Source organism: Daphnia magna, linkage group LG6 (assembly GCF_020631705.1).
Source record: "Daphnia magna isolate NIES linkage group LG6, ASM2063170v1.1, whole genome shotgun sequence".
Taxonomy (NCBI): Eukaryota; Metazoa; Arthropoda; class Branchiopoda; order Diplostraca; family Daphniidae; genus Daphnia; species Daphnia magna.
The window spans coordinates 3,990,527-4,005,521 of NC_059187.1; the positions used below are offsets into that span (position 1 = coordinate 3,990,527).

Below are 14,995 nucleotides of genomic sequence, written 5' to 3' on the forward strand. Positions count from 1 at the left end.
AGAAGAAGAAGAAAGAAAACGATTTGTGAACGCTTTTAATCCTTGATAACGGCATAGTACCCCGATGAGTCGTCCTCGATTCGTAGTAGATGAGGTCACAAATAAGTGAAAAACATTTCTAGGTAGTCTGACCTGATGTAGAACAAGGCGCTGGAATAACTTGAAGAGGGTTGTCGGGCAAACGTTCGTTAAAGGCCAAGCCCAAAGGCGATCAAAAGAAGACCCACTGAGCACATAAAAGATGAGCTGACATTCATTTATTCTTCACTAGTCACTTGTCCGACTGACCAACAAGGAATAAGTTCGATTTTTTCTCTTCTCCAATTTCAAGAAAAACAACAGAAATCTTCAACCATGGCAGACTTCAGACTTTTGGCTCGCACCCACGGCTTCATGAAGCTAGCTGAAATCGTAAGGCATTTCATTTTTAAAAATTCATTTATTTACTTCAATGAGAGTTAACTTTGAGTTACTAAAATGTACAGATTATCGCCTTGGTCTGCCTCATCTTGATTCGCACCTACTCGTTGAACTTTGGCGGTGACGTCACCACAGGATCGTTCCACGATCGCTACAATGTCGGATTGGTCACAGTGGGTGGCATGCTTTTGGTGTCCCTCCCGTTGCTCATCTCTTACCTGTGGAGCACTTCCGGAACTTACCAGCCGTTCCTCGAGATCATCTACAACACGCTCGGTTTCATCCTTTTCTTGACGGTTGGCTCGCTCGCCTTGGATCATTACCGCAACTACGCCGGAGTAACTCATACCGGCAATGACAACCGAAGAGGAGACATGAACGATTGGCTCGGGAACTCTAACACGACCCAATCCGATACCGGAATCGGTAAAGCCTTCGGTTTCAACACCACCGACAACGTTACTGCTGGAAAGGCGCTTGGGGTAATGAAACAATAGTTTATGATTTTGTGTGATCATTGAATCAAAATGTGATTTTTCATTCAGGCTCTTTGCATCATCAACGCTTTCTTTTACTTGACCGATGCTGCCTTGGCTCTTCGACAAGGTTCGACCGTATGAACCGGATGTTTTTTCCTCATTTATTTGCGAAGTGAAGTCGTGTAGAGCTTCAGCAATACGGAATAGCTCGTGAAAACTACATATAAAACTATTTTTTGTTTGTCTTAACATTTTAGTGTTTGCTTACCGTGTGTGATTTTATGTTTGTTCTTCCTAAAAAAAAACAAAAACCAAATATATAATTACATGGTTAGCGGTAATCAATTGTTTTGAGAAAATCTTCCTTATTTCGTAACCGCTGATGCAATAAATTACGAAGCACATTGTGTTCCAGCACAACTCGCGCGTTACAATCGGAACTTCAAGCGTCAGGAACGAACGAAAAAGTACCAAGTCGAGTTGCGTGAACATTAAATATGTGTGTGTAGGAATCATCGGTAGAATGAACAAATCACATGAATGATTTCGTGGAGAAACTTCATTACTTTTTTCTCTGGCCAATTAGTAGACACAAGATGAAAACATTAGTTTAACCGCAATGTGTGGTTTTATTCTCAACTCTTTAAGGCCTTTTTTTCCAGTGCGTTCGACCGATCCATCGCACGTAGTCGTTATCTTTTCAAACTGACCGCAATCATCGTGGACGTCACCACTTGCCTCCCAGTTACAATGATAAATTTCCGATTTCACGGAAATGAAGTTATGGAGAAAACACGTCATGAATAAAATGAAGCATAAATCTATTCATATCTATATCCAACCGGCATTCAAAAAATCTTAACTAAATCAATTGTCAATACGACGATTTCTAGCAAGAATAAGAATCGACCACTCGTCAATTTTAGTCGTAAATGTAAATTGTCATGTATGGAAAATTCCCTTGGGAGTGAAAGCTATTCTCTTCTTATTGTCCTTTTTTTTTTAAAAAAAAAAAGCTAAAAATCGTTCGCAAAACGCCCGAGAAATTCTACGGAACTTGTTTCACTTCGGAAAACCCATGGAAGAAGAACGTTGATCGTGGTTTGTGGATCATTAGCAAGTTGGAACCGATCTTTTTATCATTCTACATCGAGCAACCGAAGACAGCCACAGTCAAATTTTATACGTGACGAAAATGACCGATACACGTGCATTAGCCCACGCTCGAGGAGCAATGAAAATAGCCGAAGTGGTAAGTGCAATCAAATTATTGTTGGTTAAATTTTGTAATTGAATTTTTCTTTGTCTTGAACGCGCTCGTCAGGCTTTAGCTGTTGTTTGCCTTGTGGTTTATCGCCATTACAACCTGAGTTTTGGTGGCACCGATACGGCAGCAGCAGATCGTTATATTGGTAAGGATTTTAGCTACTAAAAGATTGATGAGAACATTGCAAACATTAAGACAAATGTGTTTTAAAATTTGCAGTTGGAATGGTTACATTTGGAGGCATGTTACTGGTTACTGGTATGTATTCCACCTCTTCGAATTGCACAGATATCTTTAAAAAAAAAATATGCATAATTCAATGTCGTTCGCCGTGCAGGTCCATTGCTTCTTGCGTATATCCGAAACCCAGCCGGAATAGTTAATTACTACACGCCGTTTCTCGAAGTTATTTATAACCTCATTGGATTCGTGCTTTTCTTAACGGTCGGAGGATTGGTGCTGGAACATTACAAAGGGCATTTAAAACCTCTGGAAAGCAGCGAGCCCGGAGTCGCTCTTGGGGTAACGTATTCAATCATTTATTTCTATAAATGCAAATTTAATTGAATGCTTCTGTATACCAATTGTTTTGTAGGCGATTTGTTTGGTCAATTCCATTATTTACTTGATTGACGCTTCATTGGCTATTAAGCAAGGGATGGAATAATGCAAGTGGTGCTGCCCAGCCCAAAGGAACCAATTTATTGATTTTTGATTTTTAAATGTAGATTGCTGGAATATGCCTTACAAAAAATAAATAAAGATTTACTGAGTCAAAGTCGTGATCGTTTCTATATAACCTGATACAAATGAAAATTTTTGTCATCCATGTTGAGCACAGAACCGAAATTGGATGTGTGAAAAGACGGAATTAATATTTATAGAATGAGACATTGAAAAATATAAATTTTCCGTTATGCTTACGTGACGAATCAACTTACGGAAATGGTAGTTTTTTAAAATAGCAAGCAACATACAGTGGCGGGAAAATATGGCAACTTCGCAACCGCGTGCGTAGCGCCCTCTGCAACTTTCTGTACGTTTTTTTGACTAGTCTCGAACCTCCAGTGCGCTGTCTGTGGGACTGTCTTTCCCCATCAATCGTAGTCCCGCCAAACTTAATTCAGTTGTTCGTTTCTGTCACGCGGATTAATATCAAATATTAAAATGGTCAAACGGAAGGTACGTTGGTCTTTGAGAGAACAGTGATTGCTCCATAAAGCTCTCAGCTGGCCCAGTTTTGGAGACACCGGCATTGTGTTATTCATCCTGAAACCGTTAGGCATTCAGCGAAGCTATGCATCCCAAGGGGAAACATAGTTGCAAGTCGACCTCTGTTTTTCGGAAACTAAGCCGCTTAGCAATGATATTTTTTCTATGAAAAACTATACACCATATCTTGCCAATATTCCAATTTTTAAAAAGAACTATGTATTTTTCTAAATTTGGCTTTTTAGGTTGCTGAAGTTGAGGAAAAGCCTGCAGAAGTAGTAAAAGCAGCAACAAAATCAGCAGCAAAACAAGCTGCAAAGCCGAAAGCAGTTGCGAAGAAAGCCAAAGCTACTGCTAGCCCACAGCAAAGCCCTGTGAAAAAGGCTGCTGCTCCAAAAGCGGCTAAGCTCACAAAGTTACCTACACCAGAACCTGCTAAATCCAAAGCACCGGCTGCCCCAAAAGGCAAAGCGAAGAAAGCAATAGAAGCAGATGATGAGGTCCCCACAAAAGCAAAGCGTGTTACTAAAACTGTTGCCAAAGAAACAACAGCAGTTGCAAAAGCAGTAAAGACACCAAAGCCGAAACCTTCACCAGCCAAGCCTAAAAAAACTTCAGCTGCCAAAGCTCCTAAGGTCCCTAAGTAAGTTGCAGTTTTGTTTTTATATATGAACGGCCAGAATGATAATCTTGTATGAATCCATCTAGAGTGGCCACACCAGAAAAGAAAAAGCCAGCCAAGGCAAAGAAGGCTGCAACTGAAATGGAAACATCTTCTGATGATAGTCCTGCAGAAGTCATCAACGAAAAAAAGGATAAAGAAACGAAAAAAACAGAAACCGCCGAAGCCCGAAAGCGACCGAAGCCAGCTAAAGAAATTGTCGCGGCTAAGAAACCTAAACGTAAGAAACATCTCCAAACAGATGTTTGAATTATTTGAATTATTCCACTAACAATTCCTTTGCAGTTGAAATAGTTGTACCGTTTCGTCAAAAACGAGGAACCGGTATGGTTCTTTCCATGGGACAAGGTGACGTGGGTCAGCTCGGATTAGGTCCCGATGTTTTGGAAAAGAGTCGGCCGGCCTTAGTAGATCAAGTCAAAGATGTCATAGATGTGGTAGCCGGTGGTATGCACACAGTCTGCCTAACTAGTAAAGGTTGGTTTCATTTTTGTCTAACTTTGCTGCATCATTCGCCAATGAATTTTTTTAAATTTCTCATCGATCTAGGTGAAATTTACACATTTGGTTGTAATGATGAGGGGGCTTTGGGCCGGGAAACTAGCGAAGAAGGAAGCGAGTTCGAACCTGGACTAGTCAACTTACCTGGCAAAGCAACATTAATATCGGCGGGAGATTCGCATACCGCTGCTTTATTAGAAGACGGACGATGTTTTATTTGGGGCACATTCCGTGTAAGAAAGTTTGTCACACGGTAAAGATTGAGAACTGAAAGTTTATCTATTGCTTTGGCAGGATTCTCACGGGCCTATGGGACTTAACGAAACTGGCTCGCAAAAGCTGCCAGTGCCTATTCTAGAAGGCATACCTATGACTCAAATTGCTTCTGGTGCCGACCATCTAGTTTGCCTGTCTTCTGACGGCCAGGTCTATACTTGTGGCTGTGCTGAACAGGGACAGTTGGGTCGCGTTGCTGAAGTGTTTTCCAACCGAGGAGGCCGCAAAGGCAAGAATTACTTGCTGACACCCCAGCCGGTCGCATTGGGCAAGGGGAAAAAGCGCGTTGTCATCGACAGTGTGTGGACAGGGTCTTATGCGACGTTTGCTCGTGCAAAAGACACTGGTCTGATTTATGTCTTTGGCCTAAACAACTATAATCAACTTGGTACGTGCAAAAGTTTCGATTTACCTGTTCAGATAATTGTCCTCGTCATTGGTGAATATTTTTTATTATCTAAACAGGACTGCCGAGTCAAGATGCGCGTTTCCAACCTGAAGTTTCCGATGGTTTCAAAGGACACCGTTGGCAAAGCATTTCCTGTGGCCAGCACCACACGCTAGCTTTGGACGAAAATGGTAATTCAAAGAGTAATTTGGCTTTCGGACTAAGCTAACCTAAGGCTCTTATAGGTCAAGTATACAGCCTCGGACGTAAAGAATACGGCCGTTTGGGTATGGGTGCTGACGCAAAAGATTTAGGTGTCCCTACCCCAATCCCAGCCCTTCAGTCACAAAAATGTGTGGACGTCACAGCCGGCGAATCTGTTTCGCTAGCCGTCACAGAATCTGGTAAGCAAAATAGTTGTCACGGCGTAGCGAAACGCGTACCGAAACCGTGAATTTTAATGTTTCATCTGATTAGGGATGGCTTTTTCCTGGGGAATGGGTACGAACGGCCAGCTTGGACTCGGGCACGAAGATGACGTGCTAGAGCCGACAACGATCAAGGGGAAGCAACTAGAAAACCGATTGGTTTTCTTGGCCTCTGCAGGTGGTCAACACACTGTTTTATTAGCTGCTGAAAAATCTTCGACCACCGCAGCTCCACCCGCTGCTACACAGGCTCGAACTGCTGCCGTTGCCAACTCATCGGCGGACTAGATAGTTCCCATTCCAAGTCATCTGAAACCTAAATCTGATGTGTTCATCCCCTACCTGTTCACTTCCAATTTAAAAAGACTTGAATGCCGCTTTATCGGGTGGTTTTTTCTTGTAGTTAGTTTTCAATGGTTCTTAACCCTTTTCTGAAACCAACGTTTCCTTATAGGAATAGTGTGGTTAAAGGGAGACAAACAATTAAACAGTTGAGTAGCATTTTGTATCATGTGGTACGGCGTGGTCCTCACACCCTTATCTCTAATTTTAATTTAGAAACCTATTTTGTCATCCTCTCCAGCCAGACATACACATGAGAAGAGTTCAACGCAAAAGAGATGGAAATAAATAGCAAAGATTTCATTTTCAGTAAATTATATTGTAACAGAATGATTCATTTCAAACCAGGGACATTTGGACAACAAATGAATGTACAATGTTTATTTATACTAAGAGGCTGACACGATACGTGTTATATAAATGAGATGTCGCATTTACCAAATCGAAAATGGCGGCACACGTTATACGAGGAGAAAACCGGAGTCTTGGGTTTTTAAAGGAAAATTAAAGAGTCTTACGCTTAACGCACCGCCTCCCCTTCCTGGCTGGCAGCAACAACTCGTTGAATGTAATCTAAAATGACTGGATCCTGTCATAATGTTAGATAAATAAACCTACTAGTAACGAAGGCAAAATTTGATAGAGAAATAATTACATAGAGTACGGCCATGTGGTCTCTTTTCGGGAATGCCTGAACGTAGACGGGTTGTGACTGCTCATTGACCCATTTACTGCAGGCAGCGAGACTACGAACATTGACGGTGCCATCGCCATCACCCATAATGATAGTTGCTTTACCAAGCGGCGTTGACTTAGTGTAGACTAGGCGTTCGGCTGTATCTACACCCGTTCCAAACTATAAAGTAAATAACAAAAAAAAAAAGATTAATGGAAACAGAACAGATACGACAAAGTTGTAGACAAGCCAGCATACTATGCAATGGATCTCCACGCCTGGTGCTGTCAGTTCGTGTACCAAAGGATGCGTGTCCTGCCACATGTCATATCCCAACGGGAAATCAATATCTCTGTGTCCGAAACGACAAGAAAACAAGAATTGTTAGCAAGAGGAATACAGAACATGGCGCGATCGTTGTATCTTACAGGAAGAACTCCTGATAATCTTGAATCGTGTAATTTCTGCTTGATGTCTGGACCATTACTTCTTCCGGTGACCATTGCATGCTGGATGGCATCAACCAAGATAAACTAGGACTCGTTCTTTAGTTATTTGTAATACAAAGAAAGATACAATTTGAAAAGATCTAAAATAAAGTGTTTTGGGTATTTAATACCTTTGCTGCTCCCGCAGCGCAGTTTCACTGAGTACACGCACGCCCAGGTTATCACCTGAAATAAAATATAACAGTTTTTCAAAGCCAAATTAAAAAGCATATTTTGATATTTTTAACAAACCTTGGGCATAAACTTTCAAGGCTTTGATAGTTCCAGCCCAACAACCAGCTAAAGAAATCCATGATTTAATGTATTTATTTTTCCATTCTTGGGTCTGATGATTTAAGAAGTAGAGAATCATGGGAGATCCCATGCTGTGGGTAATAAATATTATTTTTTGACCATTTGTTCTGCTGTAAGTATCTTCCACAAGTGCTTTGGTGTTCACAAAATAATCTTGAAGTTCATCTGAAATTCCAAACAAATTCCATGAGTACAGGACATAGTAAAAACAGATTCTTTATGATAAAACTTACTTGGTGCTTTTCGAAAATCATATGGAGCTCCTCTCAAGGAAACATTTCTTTCATAGCCAAATTTAAGTATACTTTCAGCAATTGTGGCAAAGTAATTTCCAGCTGAAGCTTTACTAGGATCAATCCATTCAACTGATGTTGAATTCCCAAAATCAGGAATTCTGATGTCAACCCCAAGATTATTACTGGTTGTTCTTGTAATATTATCATAAGTCAATTTCATATTGTCAACCCAGCAATCAATCACAATTGGCACTAGAAGTTCCATGTTCAGCCATAAACTGAACCAATAATCAGTTTTCTTGGAGCACACATAATGGACAGCAGTAGGTTTATCGAGTCTCCCTTCGATCTGACTACCTCCATCACCTGGCACTAATTCATAATAATAATAAACGTTTAATCAGTTTAGTCCCGATTGTCGTTTAGATGAATTGAGTAAAGAAACTGCTTACCTAAAATAACAGGGTGCCCTTGCAAATCATTGGCAGAAATACATATCTGAGAAAACAGTAATGTTATGCAACAAATCTGAAAGCAACGTAACGCTCGCATTCTCTCTTGAATCCTTTTCAACGCGATCCCTATGACGACTTAAATACAACTGTGACTGACAAGAAAACAACAAGAAAAGCATTCTGCACTTTTGAATAAAGTTTATCACTGTTCCGCTAGATGGCGAAGTAGTTTGTTGGTGGTAGGACAGTTCTCATATCTCCAAAAAGGGTAGCTTGAACTTGAACTGATGGCGTGGTTATTCCTAAAGCCTCGCTTACACTAGAGGGTTTTTTAAGCTTTTAAGCTTTCAATTTTAAGAAGTTAAGGTATTATTATAAGATATTATATGTGTAATGCTATTTATTATAAGATATTATTTAAGTATATTATATTATTAAAAGATTAAGGAACTAAAAGCTTAAGAAAAACCTCTAGTGTAAGCGAGGCTTAAGGAAGTGCCGTAAGTTCGTATACAACCAGAGTAATAGTCCGATCGGAATAGCCCAAAATGCCTATCTAACCTAAAACAAATTGCAAAGTTTTGTTTTCTACATGAGCTTTATTAATATTAATCTTGTTTATGTTCTCCTAAAACCCTCCCTCGAAATTTTAATATTTCGTATGATTAATTTCAATTATAAAATATGTGTATTTTTGTATTGTAATTTAGTCTAATTAAATACAAAAAAATTGAAATTTTAAAAAATTTACTTTGTTTAATACTAATTGGTCTACATGCATGCCAAATTTTATTTCCCTAACTTGTAAAATGATGAAACACCACACGAAAAATGAGTTCCGTCTCCCTTTTTACTACCCAAAAACCACTTCCGTGTTTAACACAGAGCTTACGGGGAAACGGTTTTAGCGAAAATCGCTGCCGTTAGTTATCTATAATCCTCTCCTCTTCCGTTTTTGTCTTATATTAAAGAGCTAATTCTCTTCTACAAACCCGGTAAAAGATTTTTGGGAGGGGGAATTAGTTTTAAAGTTATTAGATTTTATATACAGCCCATATTTCCTGAAATTTTCTCATAGCCGTATTAGTTTCTTTCAAACCCGCATTGAGCGACGTGGCGCTTCATTTTGTTTTCATGGTTCAAACAGAGATGTGCACAAGCAAATTTTGTTCAAGCAATTTTCGATTAATCAAGTAAATTTTTGCTCGAGTAAATAAATAATTTTTTTTTCTTGCTTGGGTTTGTTTGAACAAAAGTCAAACAATTTCAAACAATTTTTCCATTGTTTGTTTGGTTTTGTTCAAAGTTTGAACAACAACAAGTTTGAACAACAAAACCAATTTTTTTTATTGTTTGAACTTCAAACAATAAAAAAAAAAACTCAAAAGTTTCCAAGTTTCCAAAGTATTCTATTACTCTGTCTCTAGTGCAGCAACTTTTACACCTTTGTTAAAAATGGATATATTTAATAAATATTGACGAATTCTATTTATAATGAATTCTGCAATTATTTTATGAGTATTCTATTACCAGAGTCATAGAATACTGGTGTAGTTTTTTCCATGTTTATATTAACTGCCTCTTTCTCGGAGCTTTATCGCGACTCATTTTAAAACAACTATGTAAACAAAAGTATATTGCCAATTTCGCGTATCGATTGTGAGAAAGTCAAGAGGTCAAGATATCCCATTTAATTCCGTTAACTCGTAACTGTTCACTTGAATTGATGTTTAAGTTATATTTGTATGGTTGTTATTGTTATAAAAACCCATATGTTTATACATACATTTTCTCACACTAATTAATTAAGCCACTTTTTGTTTACTTTCTGAAGTACAGACGACGAAAATGAGCGAAAACATAGCGAAAACGTAATACATCACAAGTTCACAACACAGCCGCTGTGGCGCTTTCGTTATGGGATAGAAAGACTTTCAGGCCAAAAAGGCAATGGGAGGGCCCGCCGTAAGCGTGGCTACACCAGTATTCTATTACTCTGCTATTACTCTGCTATTACTCTGCTATTACTCTGCTATTACTCTGCTATTACTCTGCTATTACTCTGCTATTACTCTGCTATTACTCTGCTGCAACGATCAACGAGAATTCAGAATTGTTTAGTTAAATAAAACTGACAACGCTGTTTCATTTAGTAGATAGTAGTTCGATATACTTGAAAACAGACAGTTAGGCTACTCTTGTTTCCTTCCGATTTTCTATCCTTTGTCTTTAATCTACGAAATATAGACTGAAAAAGTGAATATTGTTTAGGTGGTAGCAATGAGGAATTTACGAGCCTCTGGTTTAATAATCTACAGAATTGTTTCTTCAGAAATAGAATATCTATTATTACAGACTGCGTACGGCCACCACCATTGGACACCACCAAAAGGTTTGTTAGTTTTGTAACATTTTGCTGGCATATGATGTTATTAATTTATTTTATCTTGGTATCAGGTCATGTGGACCCTGGAGAGAGTGACATGGAAACAGCCCTAAGAGAAACAGAAGAAGAAGCTGGCTTGAAAGGCAATCATCTACAGATCATGGAAGACTTCAAAAAAGAACTGCGCTATGAAGTTAATCAAAAGCCTAAAACTGTAATATACTGGCCTGCCAAGCTTGTGGACCCTAATCTAGCAGTGAAACTTTCAGAAGAACATAAAGATTTCAAATGGGTAAAATTGGAAGAAGCTTGTCAGTTGGTTGAATACGCAGACCTACAGTCTGTTCTTAGAGATTGTGAAGCCTTTCTCAAGACAGGTTAAAGTCATATTTAAAATATTTTCTTTGTATTTCACAGTTTAATTTCTTTATACATTTGTTAATGTTAGCACATAAAATTGCATTCCCCAGTAATATTGGTGCATTGCAAGCCACCAGATAATTTTTAGTTGTTCTGCCTTCTAATGCCTGGATCTACTGGAATTTGTAATTCAATCTTAACCCTTGTCTTCTTGTCTTTTGCACAAGAAACATCGATGTTTACACGCTCGCTTAGTTACACCTTATGATAAAATTACAGCGACATGAACGCTTCATATATAAAACTGAAATTGGGAATGAAAAATGAAACAGTAAAATAATTGAAGATTGATTTAAGGATAGTTTGTTTTTTTTTCAAATTTTCTGGAAATTTAAAAACTATTCGGCATCGATTTAATTGGGTTTCATGTATCACTATCCACAAATGGTAGTCAAAAAGAGCGGAGAGCATAAACAATTAAGGCAAAAATAAACCGACTTTTTTTTTTTTTAATTCAGAAAATATCTCGTCAGAAAATTCCCGTCAACATCAATTCTAATATCGGACAGTTGTATTTTCGTTTCTAAGTATGTCGAATTTCAGGAAGTAATTTCAGGCTATGTTCAGTTATTTGTTCCAAGTCGTCTTGATGCCTTTTACTACCTCAAAGCTTCGTTAAAATAGAAGACAGCAAATTTTCTTATTCAATCAGTTTTCGATGTTCTTTGCTATTATGTTTTAGGAGAGGTATGTTGTTACGATCAGATTACTACTGTTTGCCTCTTCGATTTTGTATTCTTTCAACATAAAACTGTTTCAATTTTATGATGAGCACAGAAATGTTAACTTCATTGAACAAACTCATCCTCAGAGAAAATACTATGTTAACGTTATTTCTTTTTATTGTATTGAGAGTGGGATGCATTTAACGGGTTTTCTGGGCTTTTAAGCCATTCCCTAGAAAACAAAATCAATATATGTTAAAGAGAATAAAGTGTTTAGCACCTAGTCTTTTCTTACCTATGCAACATTTGTTTTATTTGGGAAAGACGCATATTCGGGTTCTCTTCACGGAGACGTGGAAGATGTCGTTCTTCAAACGCGGTATATGCAGCTTTCATTCGTTTTTCAGGATGACGTTCAATATCGGCAGCTGAATCACTAATTCTAATTTCCATTTTCATAGTAACATACCAGTTAAGAAATTTGACAAACAAGCATACCTTAGAACTTGGATAGCTTCATCTACTGAGCTAGCTACTTCTCCATCAATTACCACCCTATTTATATTTTCTGGAATTGGTGCATCCATATCTTCAACTGGCACAACTTTGGTTTGTGATCCCTTGCCTTTGGCAGCAGCCTCCCTCTTTTCTAGTTCAGCCTACCGGAAATTGAATGCAGAAGAATATTGTACTCTTGTTGAATCCACCCTCACAGCAGATTTTAGATACTTGAATTTGTAGGCGAGAAATTTTGCTGGATGCTTGCTTAGGCGGTGGTTTTATTGCCTCCATTTCTTCATCTGCCAAATTTTTGAGTACAGTTTTCTTTTCCTTATTTTTCCAACAATTTAAAATTATTAGATTCTGTCTCAAAAATGAGACTGCTCAATAGGATTTGATGTCAGTTACCAACTGTTCTATTCTTTTCTTTTCCTTCTCATCTTTGCGCTGCAACTTTTTCTGGACATTTTTATCATCATCTTTCCAGAACTCTTCTTCCTTCTTTTCTTCTTTCTTTTTATGGTCTGCCTGTTTGACTGCCTCCTTACGCGCTCTGGCTACTGCCACTTTTGAATTTTCCCCGTCAAACTTTTTCGGCATGCTTGGCGATCGTGGCCTATATCAACTTTTACAACTTCTAGGTTCCTAAATTTTCAGAAATATATCAACGATTAGAGATTTCCAAATTTCCAAAAGAGCGGACTGAAGGTCGAAAAAGAAAACAAGGCCAACGCCATCTACTGTGGCGATCGAATTGCCATCTGACGAATGAAACTAGTACGCTGGATCGATCCAATGTTGTTTGATGGCATGTTTGTAAAAGTGAAAATGATCGAAACATGGGCGTGATTCAAAAAAATTGTACGAAATAAAATCTATTGCTCACATCATGTAACAGAACAACCGAAGTTTGTACATTTCAGTTTAGAGATGAAATCTTTCTTAAATCTCAAGGTAATACGGGTGATTTATGAAATGAAAATCGTTCGACAATAAGGTTATGCTATGCAGAGATTAATCCAATTAATAAAGTTCTGCATGGGTTCTGAACAGCTAATTAAGATTTCATTTTCATCACTAGGTAATCCTTCTAATGATCTCATCATTACTGCCATGGCCAGAGTTCAGTCATCCATCAATAGGGTGTTCACGAGAATTCTCTTTTCTTGTCAGGAATTTTGTTTCTAAGGTAGAATAGATATCCTTATATATTTGGCAAACATATTAATTTGTTTTGTATCTAAATAGAAATGGATTCCACTTTTTAACAAGTTCAAAGTTGAAGTCCCATTAAGTTGTCCCCTACATCCAGAACGAGACATTTACCATGTAATCCATCAATCAAAATTCCAAGCTGGCACCACAAAATGGAGCTGCTCTATTTGTGGGAAATCTTTTCACAGAGAACCTTTCCTTGATCTCCATATGTTAAAGAAACATCAAGACAAGCTACAACTGGTAATATCAAAATATGAGATGTTTCATTTCATAAGCTAAAAGATGCTTATTACTTAAAATTGATAGACAGAAGACAGTGTCTGTCCAGCTGATTTCTGTGACTTGATACGCTGTGAAGTGCTTCACTTAGCAGAAATGTCAAAGAACCAAAATCAAACCAGTGAATTCCAAAATCCCAGAGAGGAGCAACAAACAATCACAGCTTTAGTGAAAGCTACCCCTCAAGCTCATAGCGTTAGCCGTTACAACCAGCAAGCAGATATTTGCCTGACTAACGACGAACAATGCAAAAGAAAAGGTTGGCTGATTCTTCCGTCACAACTTCCACAGATGCACTGCTGCTCACCAGCGCCTTCCAATATTGTGAAATCGGTTTCTAACCAAACACTTCCTCGATGCCGTACTAACACTACCAATGACGTAAATCCAGAAATGATCTTGCCTTCAACCTCTAAAAAAGAGGAACTGTCTGAGCGTATAAGGCAAAAACAGAGCTCTTGCCGAGACGAAGATTTCTTTCAGCTTCGTTCAGAATGCGCCCGCTTGGTTAGCATGTGTACTAGTGATCTTATTCTACGTTTGAGCAACCAACAATTTTTGCATCTGAGAGGTGAGAAGAGATTGGAATCTGTACAACAAAATTTTTTTTAAAGATTATTGTTCGATCTTTTCCAGATGAGCTCAATCGTACAGTATGTTGGCACTTACACTGTGACCGTTATTGGACGGAGGTTATTATCTCAGAAGCGAGCACTTCCACTCTTCTACTAATATGCATTGCATTTGCTGCCCTAGGATGTGCCAGTTCGTACATAATTGTTTGTGTCCTCTGTCGGTGAGTCCCTTATTGACCAAATTCTATTTTTTATTGCTAAAAACATATTGTTTGTAAAGGGAACCTCAACCTTCTGCAATCCAATCTAGCAATCCTGATGATCCAATTCGAAGGGAAAAAAGATCTCGATTTAATTCTGTAGGTGGTGCGTGGAGTGCTGCTCCGAATCAATCTTGCAGCCGAATAGGCAAGTCGTCTGAATCGTATTTAAATTGCTCGCAGTCCTCTTTCATCACCGAAGTCGATGTGGAAGAAAATAGCTTAATCTAAAATTGATATCGTAAGTCAGATCTTTATTCTAGTCTATTGATAGGGAGAATTACGGACAGTTAGTATGTGATTTGATGATATCTATCGCTTGTAAACCGGTGAAATTTTCTAACTTCCTATCCGAGCATTCAATCATTCTAGTCAAATGTGTCTGTCAGTCCTCCTTTATATCACCGTCAGTTCCCAAATGTCGATGCACGTTTTTGTTATTAATTATGAGCCACACAAGTGATTAGTACAGTAATTCGATCATCTAAATCAAGTTCTCTATTAGTAATGGAGCCACGTAATGAGC

General features: G+C 38.4%; 7 protein-coding genes across 8 annotated transcripts; 5 read left to right on the plus strand and 2 right to left on the minus strand.

Moving 5' to 3' along the window:
- The first annotated feature begins 110 nt into the window (after window positions 1–110).
- Window positions 111–1,240, plus strand: LOC116925311. The gene is made up of 3 exons (XM_032931992.2): window positions 111–411; window positions 486–902; window positions 966–1,240. Exons 1-3 carry the CDS (start codon window positions 355–357, stop codon window positions 1,038–1,040), a joined length of 549 nt encoding a protein of 182 aa, XP_032787883.1. The 5' UTR covers window positions 111–354; the 3' UTR covers window positions 1,041–1,240.
- A 761-nt stretch (window positions 1,241–2,001) lies between these two features.
- LOC116925149 (protein snakeskin) lies at window positions 2,002–2,944 on the plus strand. The gene is made up of 5 exons (XM_045175185.1): window positions 2,002–2,151; window positions 2,224–2,311; window positions 2,386–2,424; window positions 2,504–2,688; window positions 2,762–2,944. Exons 1-5 carry the CDS (start codon window positions 2,095–2,097, stop codon window positions 2,831–2,833), a joined length of 441 nt encoding a protein of 146 aa, XP_045031120.1. The 5' UTR covers window positions 2,002–2,094; the 3' UTR covers window positions 2,834–2,944.
- A 242-nt stretch (window positions 2,945–3,186) lies between these two features.
- On the plus strand, window positions 3,187–6,309 carry LOC116925141 (regulator of chromosome condensation). The gene is made up of 9 exons (XM_032931771.2): window positions 3,187–3,348; window positions 3,624–4,021; window positions 4,087–4,280; window positions 4,346–4,537; window positions 4,610–4,794; window positions 4,856–5,225; window positions 5,303–5,416; window positions 5,471–5,629; window positions 5,703–6,309. Exons 1-9 carry the CDS (start codon window positions 3,334–3,336, stop codon window positions 5,939–5,941), a joined length of 1,866 nt encoding a protein of 621 aa, XP_032787662.2. The 5' UTR covers window positions 3,187–3,333; the 3' UTR covers window positions 5,942–6,309.
- Window positions 6,310–6,361: 52 nt separating this feature from the next.
- LOC116925143 (phospholipase A2 group XV) lies at window positions 6,362–8,342 on the minus strand. The gene is made up of 8 exons (XM_032931773.2): window positions 8,163–8,342; window positions 7,708–8,082; window positions 7,412–7,639; window positions 7,291–7,345; window positions 7,100–7,216; window positions 6,930–7,023; window positions 6,651–6,851; window positions 6,362–6,584 (listed from the first exon to the last, which is right to left on the minus strand). The coding sequence occupies exons 1-8, from the start codon at window positions 8,260–8,262 to the stop codon at window positions 6,516–6,518; spliced, it is 1,239 nt and encodes a 412-aa protein (XP_032787664.1). The 5' UTR covers window positions 8,263–8,342; the 3' UTR covers window positions 6,362–6,515.
- A 1,877-nt stretch (window positions 8,343–10,219) lies between these two features.
- On the plus strand, window positions 10,220–11,920 carry LOC116925148 (bis(5'-nucleosyl)-tetraphosphatase [asymmetrical]). Of its 2 annotated transcripts, none has more exons than XM_045175184.1 (3): window positions 10,220–10,557; window positions 10,623–10,928; window positions 11,430–11,920. In XM_045175184.1, the coding sequence occupies exons 1-3, from the start codon at window positions 10,446–10,448 to the stop codon at window positions 11,468–11,470; spliced, it is 459 nt and encodes a 152-aa protein (XP_045031119.1). In that variant the 5' UTR covers window positions 10,220–10,445; the 3' UTR covers window positions 11,471–11,920. The 2 variants fall into 2 exon arrangements, with proteins under 2 accessions (XP_045031119.1, XP_032787669.2); XM_032931778.2 differs by lacking the exon at window positions 11,430–11,920 and adding an exon at window positions 11,000–11,262.
- Window positions 11,687–12,885, minus strand: LOC116925146 (coiled-coil domain-containing protein 124). Its single transcript, XM_032931776.2, has 5 exons — window positions 12,546–12,885; window positions 12,366–12,467; window positions 12,135–12,295; window positions 11,932–12,078; window positions 11,687–11,868 (listed from the first exon to the last, which is right to left on the minus strand). The coding sequence occupies exons 1-5, from the start codon at window positions 12,735–12,737 to the stop codon at window positions 11,802–11,804; spliced, it is 669 nt and encodes a 222-aa protein (XP_032787667.1). The 5' UTR covers window positions 12,738–12,885; the 3' UTR covers window positions 11,687–11,801.
- Window positions 12,886–12,917: 32 nt separating this feature from the next.
- LOC116925142 lies at window positions 12,918–14,958 on the plus strand. The gene is made up of 6 exons (XM_032931772.2): window positions 12,918–13,091; window positions 13,219–13,326; window positions 13,386–13,595; window positions 13,662–14,205; window positions 14,271–14,430; window positions 14,490–14,958. The coding sequence occupies exons 1-6, from the start codon at window positions 13,068–13,070 to the stop codon at window positions 14,698–14,700; spliced, it is 1,257 nt and encodes a 418-aa protein (XP_032787663.2). The 5' UTR covers window positions 12,918–13,067; the 3' UTR covers window positions 14,701–14,958.
- Window positions 14,959–14,995: the final 37 nt, after the last annotated feature.

Coding starts and splice junctions, on each gene's coding strand:
- LOC116925142 (XM_032931772.2), top strand. CDS start 13,068: ATGAAATCTTTCTTAAATCTCAAG. Junction 13,092..13,218: donor AATCTTTCTTAAATCTCAAG/GTAATACGGGTG, acceptor TTTCATCACTAG/GTAATCCTTCTAATGATCTC. Junction 13,596..13,661: donor ATCAAGACAAGCTACAACTG/GTAATATCAAAA, acceptor TAAAATTGATAG/ACAGAAGACAGTGTCTGTCC.
- LOC116925141 (XM_032931771.2), top strand. Junction 4,281..4,345: donor CGCGGCTAAGAAACCTAAAC/GTAAGAAACATC, acceptor ATTCCTTTGCAG/TTGAAATAGTTGTACCGTTT. Junction 4,795..4,855: donor TTATTTGGGGCACATTCCGT/GTAAGAAAGTTT, acceptor TTGCTTTGGCAG/GATTCTCACGGGCCTATGGG.
- LOC116925146 (XM_032931776.2), bottom strand. CDS start 12,737: ATGCCGAAAAAGTTTGACGGGGAAAATTCAAAAGTGGCAGTAGCCAGA. Junction 12,468..12,545: donor AGAAAAGAATAGAACAGTTG/GTAACTGACATC, acceptor TGGAAAAATAAG/GAAAAGAAAACTGTACTCAA. Junction 12,296..12,365: donor TTTCTCGCCTACAAATTCAA/GTATCTAAAATC, acceptor AATTTCCGGTAG/GCTGAACTAGAAAAGAGGGA.
- LOC116925143 (XM_032931773.2), bottom strand. CDS start 8,262: ATGCGAGCGTTACGTTGCTTTCAGATTTGTTGCATAACATTACTGTTT. Junction 7,640..7,707: donor TGATTTTCGAAAAGCACCAA/GTAAGTTTTATC, acceptor TTGGAATTTCAG/ATGAACTTCAAGATTATTTT. Junction 7,217..7,290: donor GCGCTGCGGGAGCAGCAAAG/GTATTAAATACC, acceptor AAATAACTAAAG/AACGAGTCCTAGTTTATCTT.
- LOC116925311 (XM_032931992.2), top strand. CDS start 355: ATGGCAGACTTCAGACTTTTGGCTCGCACCCACGGCTTCATGAAGCTA. Junction 412..485: donor TCATGAAGCTAGCTGAAATC/GTAAGGCATTTC, acceptor TAAAATGTACAG/ATTATCGCCTTGGTCTGCCT. Junction 903..965: donor CTGCTGGAAAGGCGCTTGGG/GTAATGAAACAA, acceptor TTTTTCATTCAG/GCTCTTTGCATCATCAACGC.
- LOC116925149 (XM_045175185.1), top strand. CDS start 2,095: ATGACCGATACACGTGCATTAGCCCACGCTCGAGGAGCAATGAAAATA. Junction 2,152..2,223: donor CAATGAAAATAGCCGAAGTG/GTAAGTGCAATC, acceptor CGCGCTCGTCAG/GCTTTAGCTGTTGTTTGCCT. Junction 2,689..2,761: donor AGCCCGGAGTCGCTCTTGGG/GTAACGTATTCA, acceptor ATTGTTTTGTAG/GCGATTTGTTTGGTCAATTC.
- LOC116925148 (XM_032931778.2), top strand. CDS start 10,446: ATGAGGAATTTACGAGCCTCTGGTTTAATAATCTACAGAATTGTTTCT. Junction 10,558..10,622: donor CCATTGGACACCACCAAAAG/GTTTGTTAGTTT, acceptor TCTTGGTATCAG/GTCATGTGGACCCTGGAGAG. Junction 10,929..10,999: donor TGAAGCCTTTCTCAAGACAG/GTTAAAGTCATA, acceptor TGTTAATGTTAG/CACATAAAATTGCATTCCCC.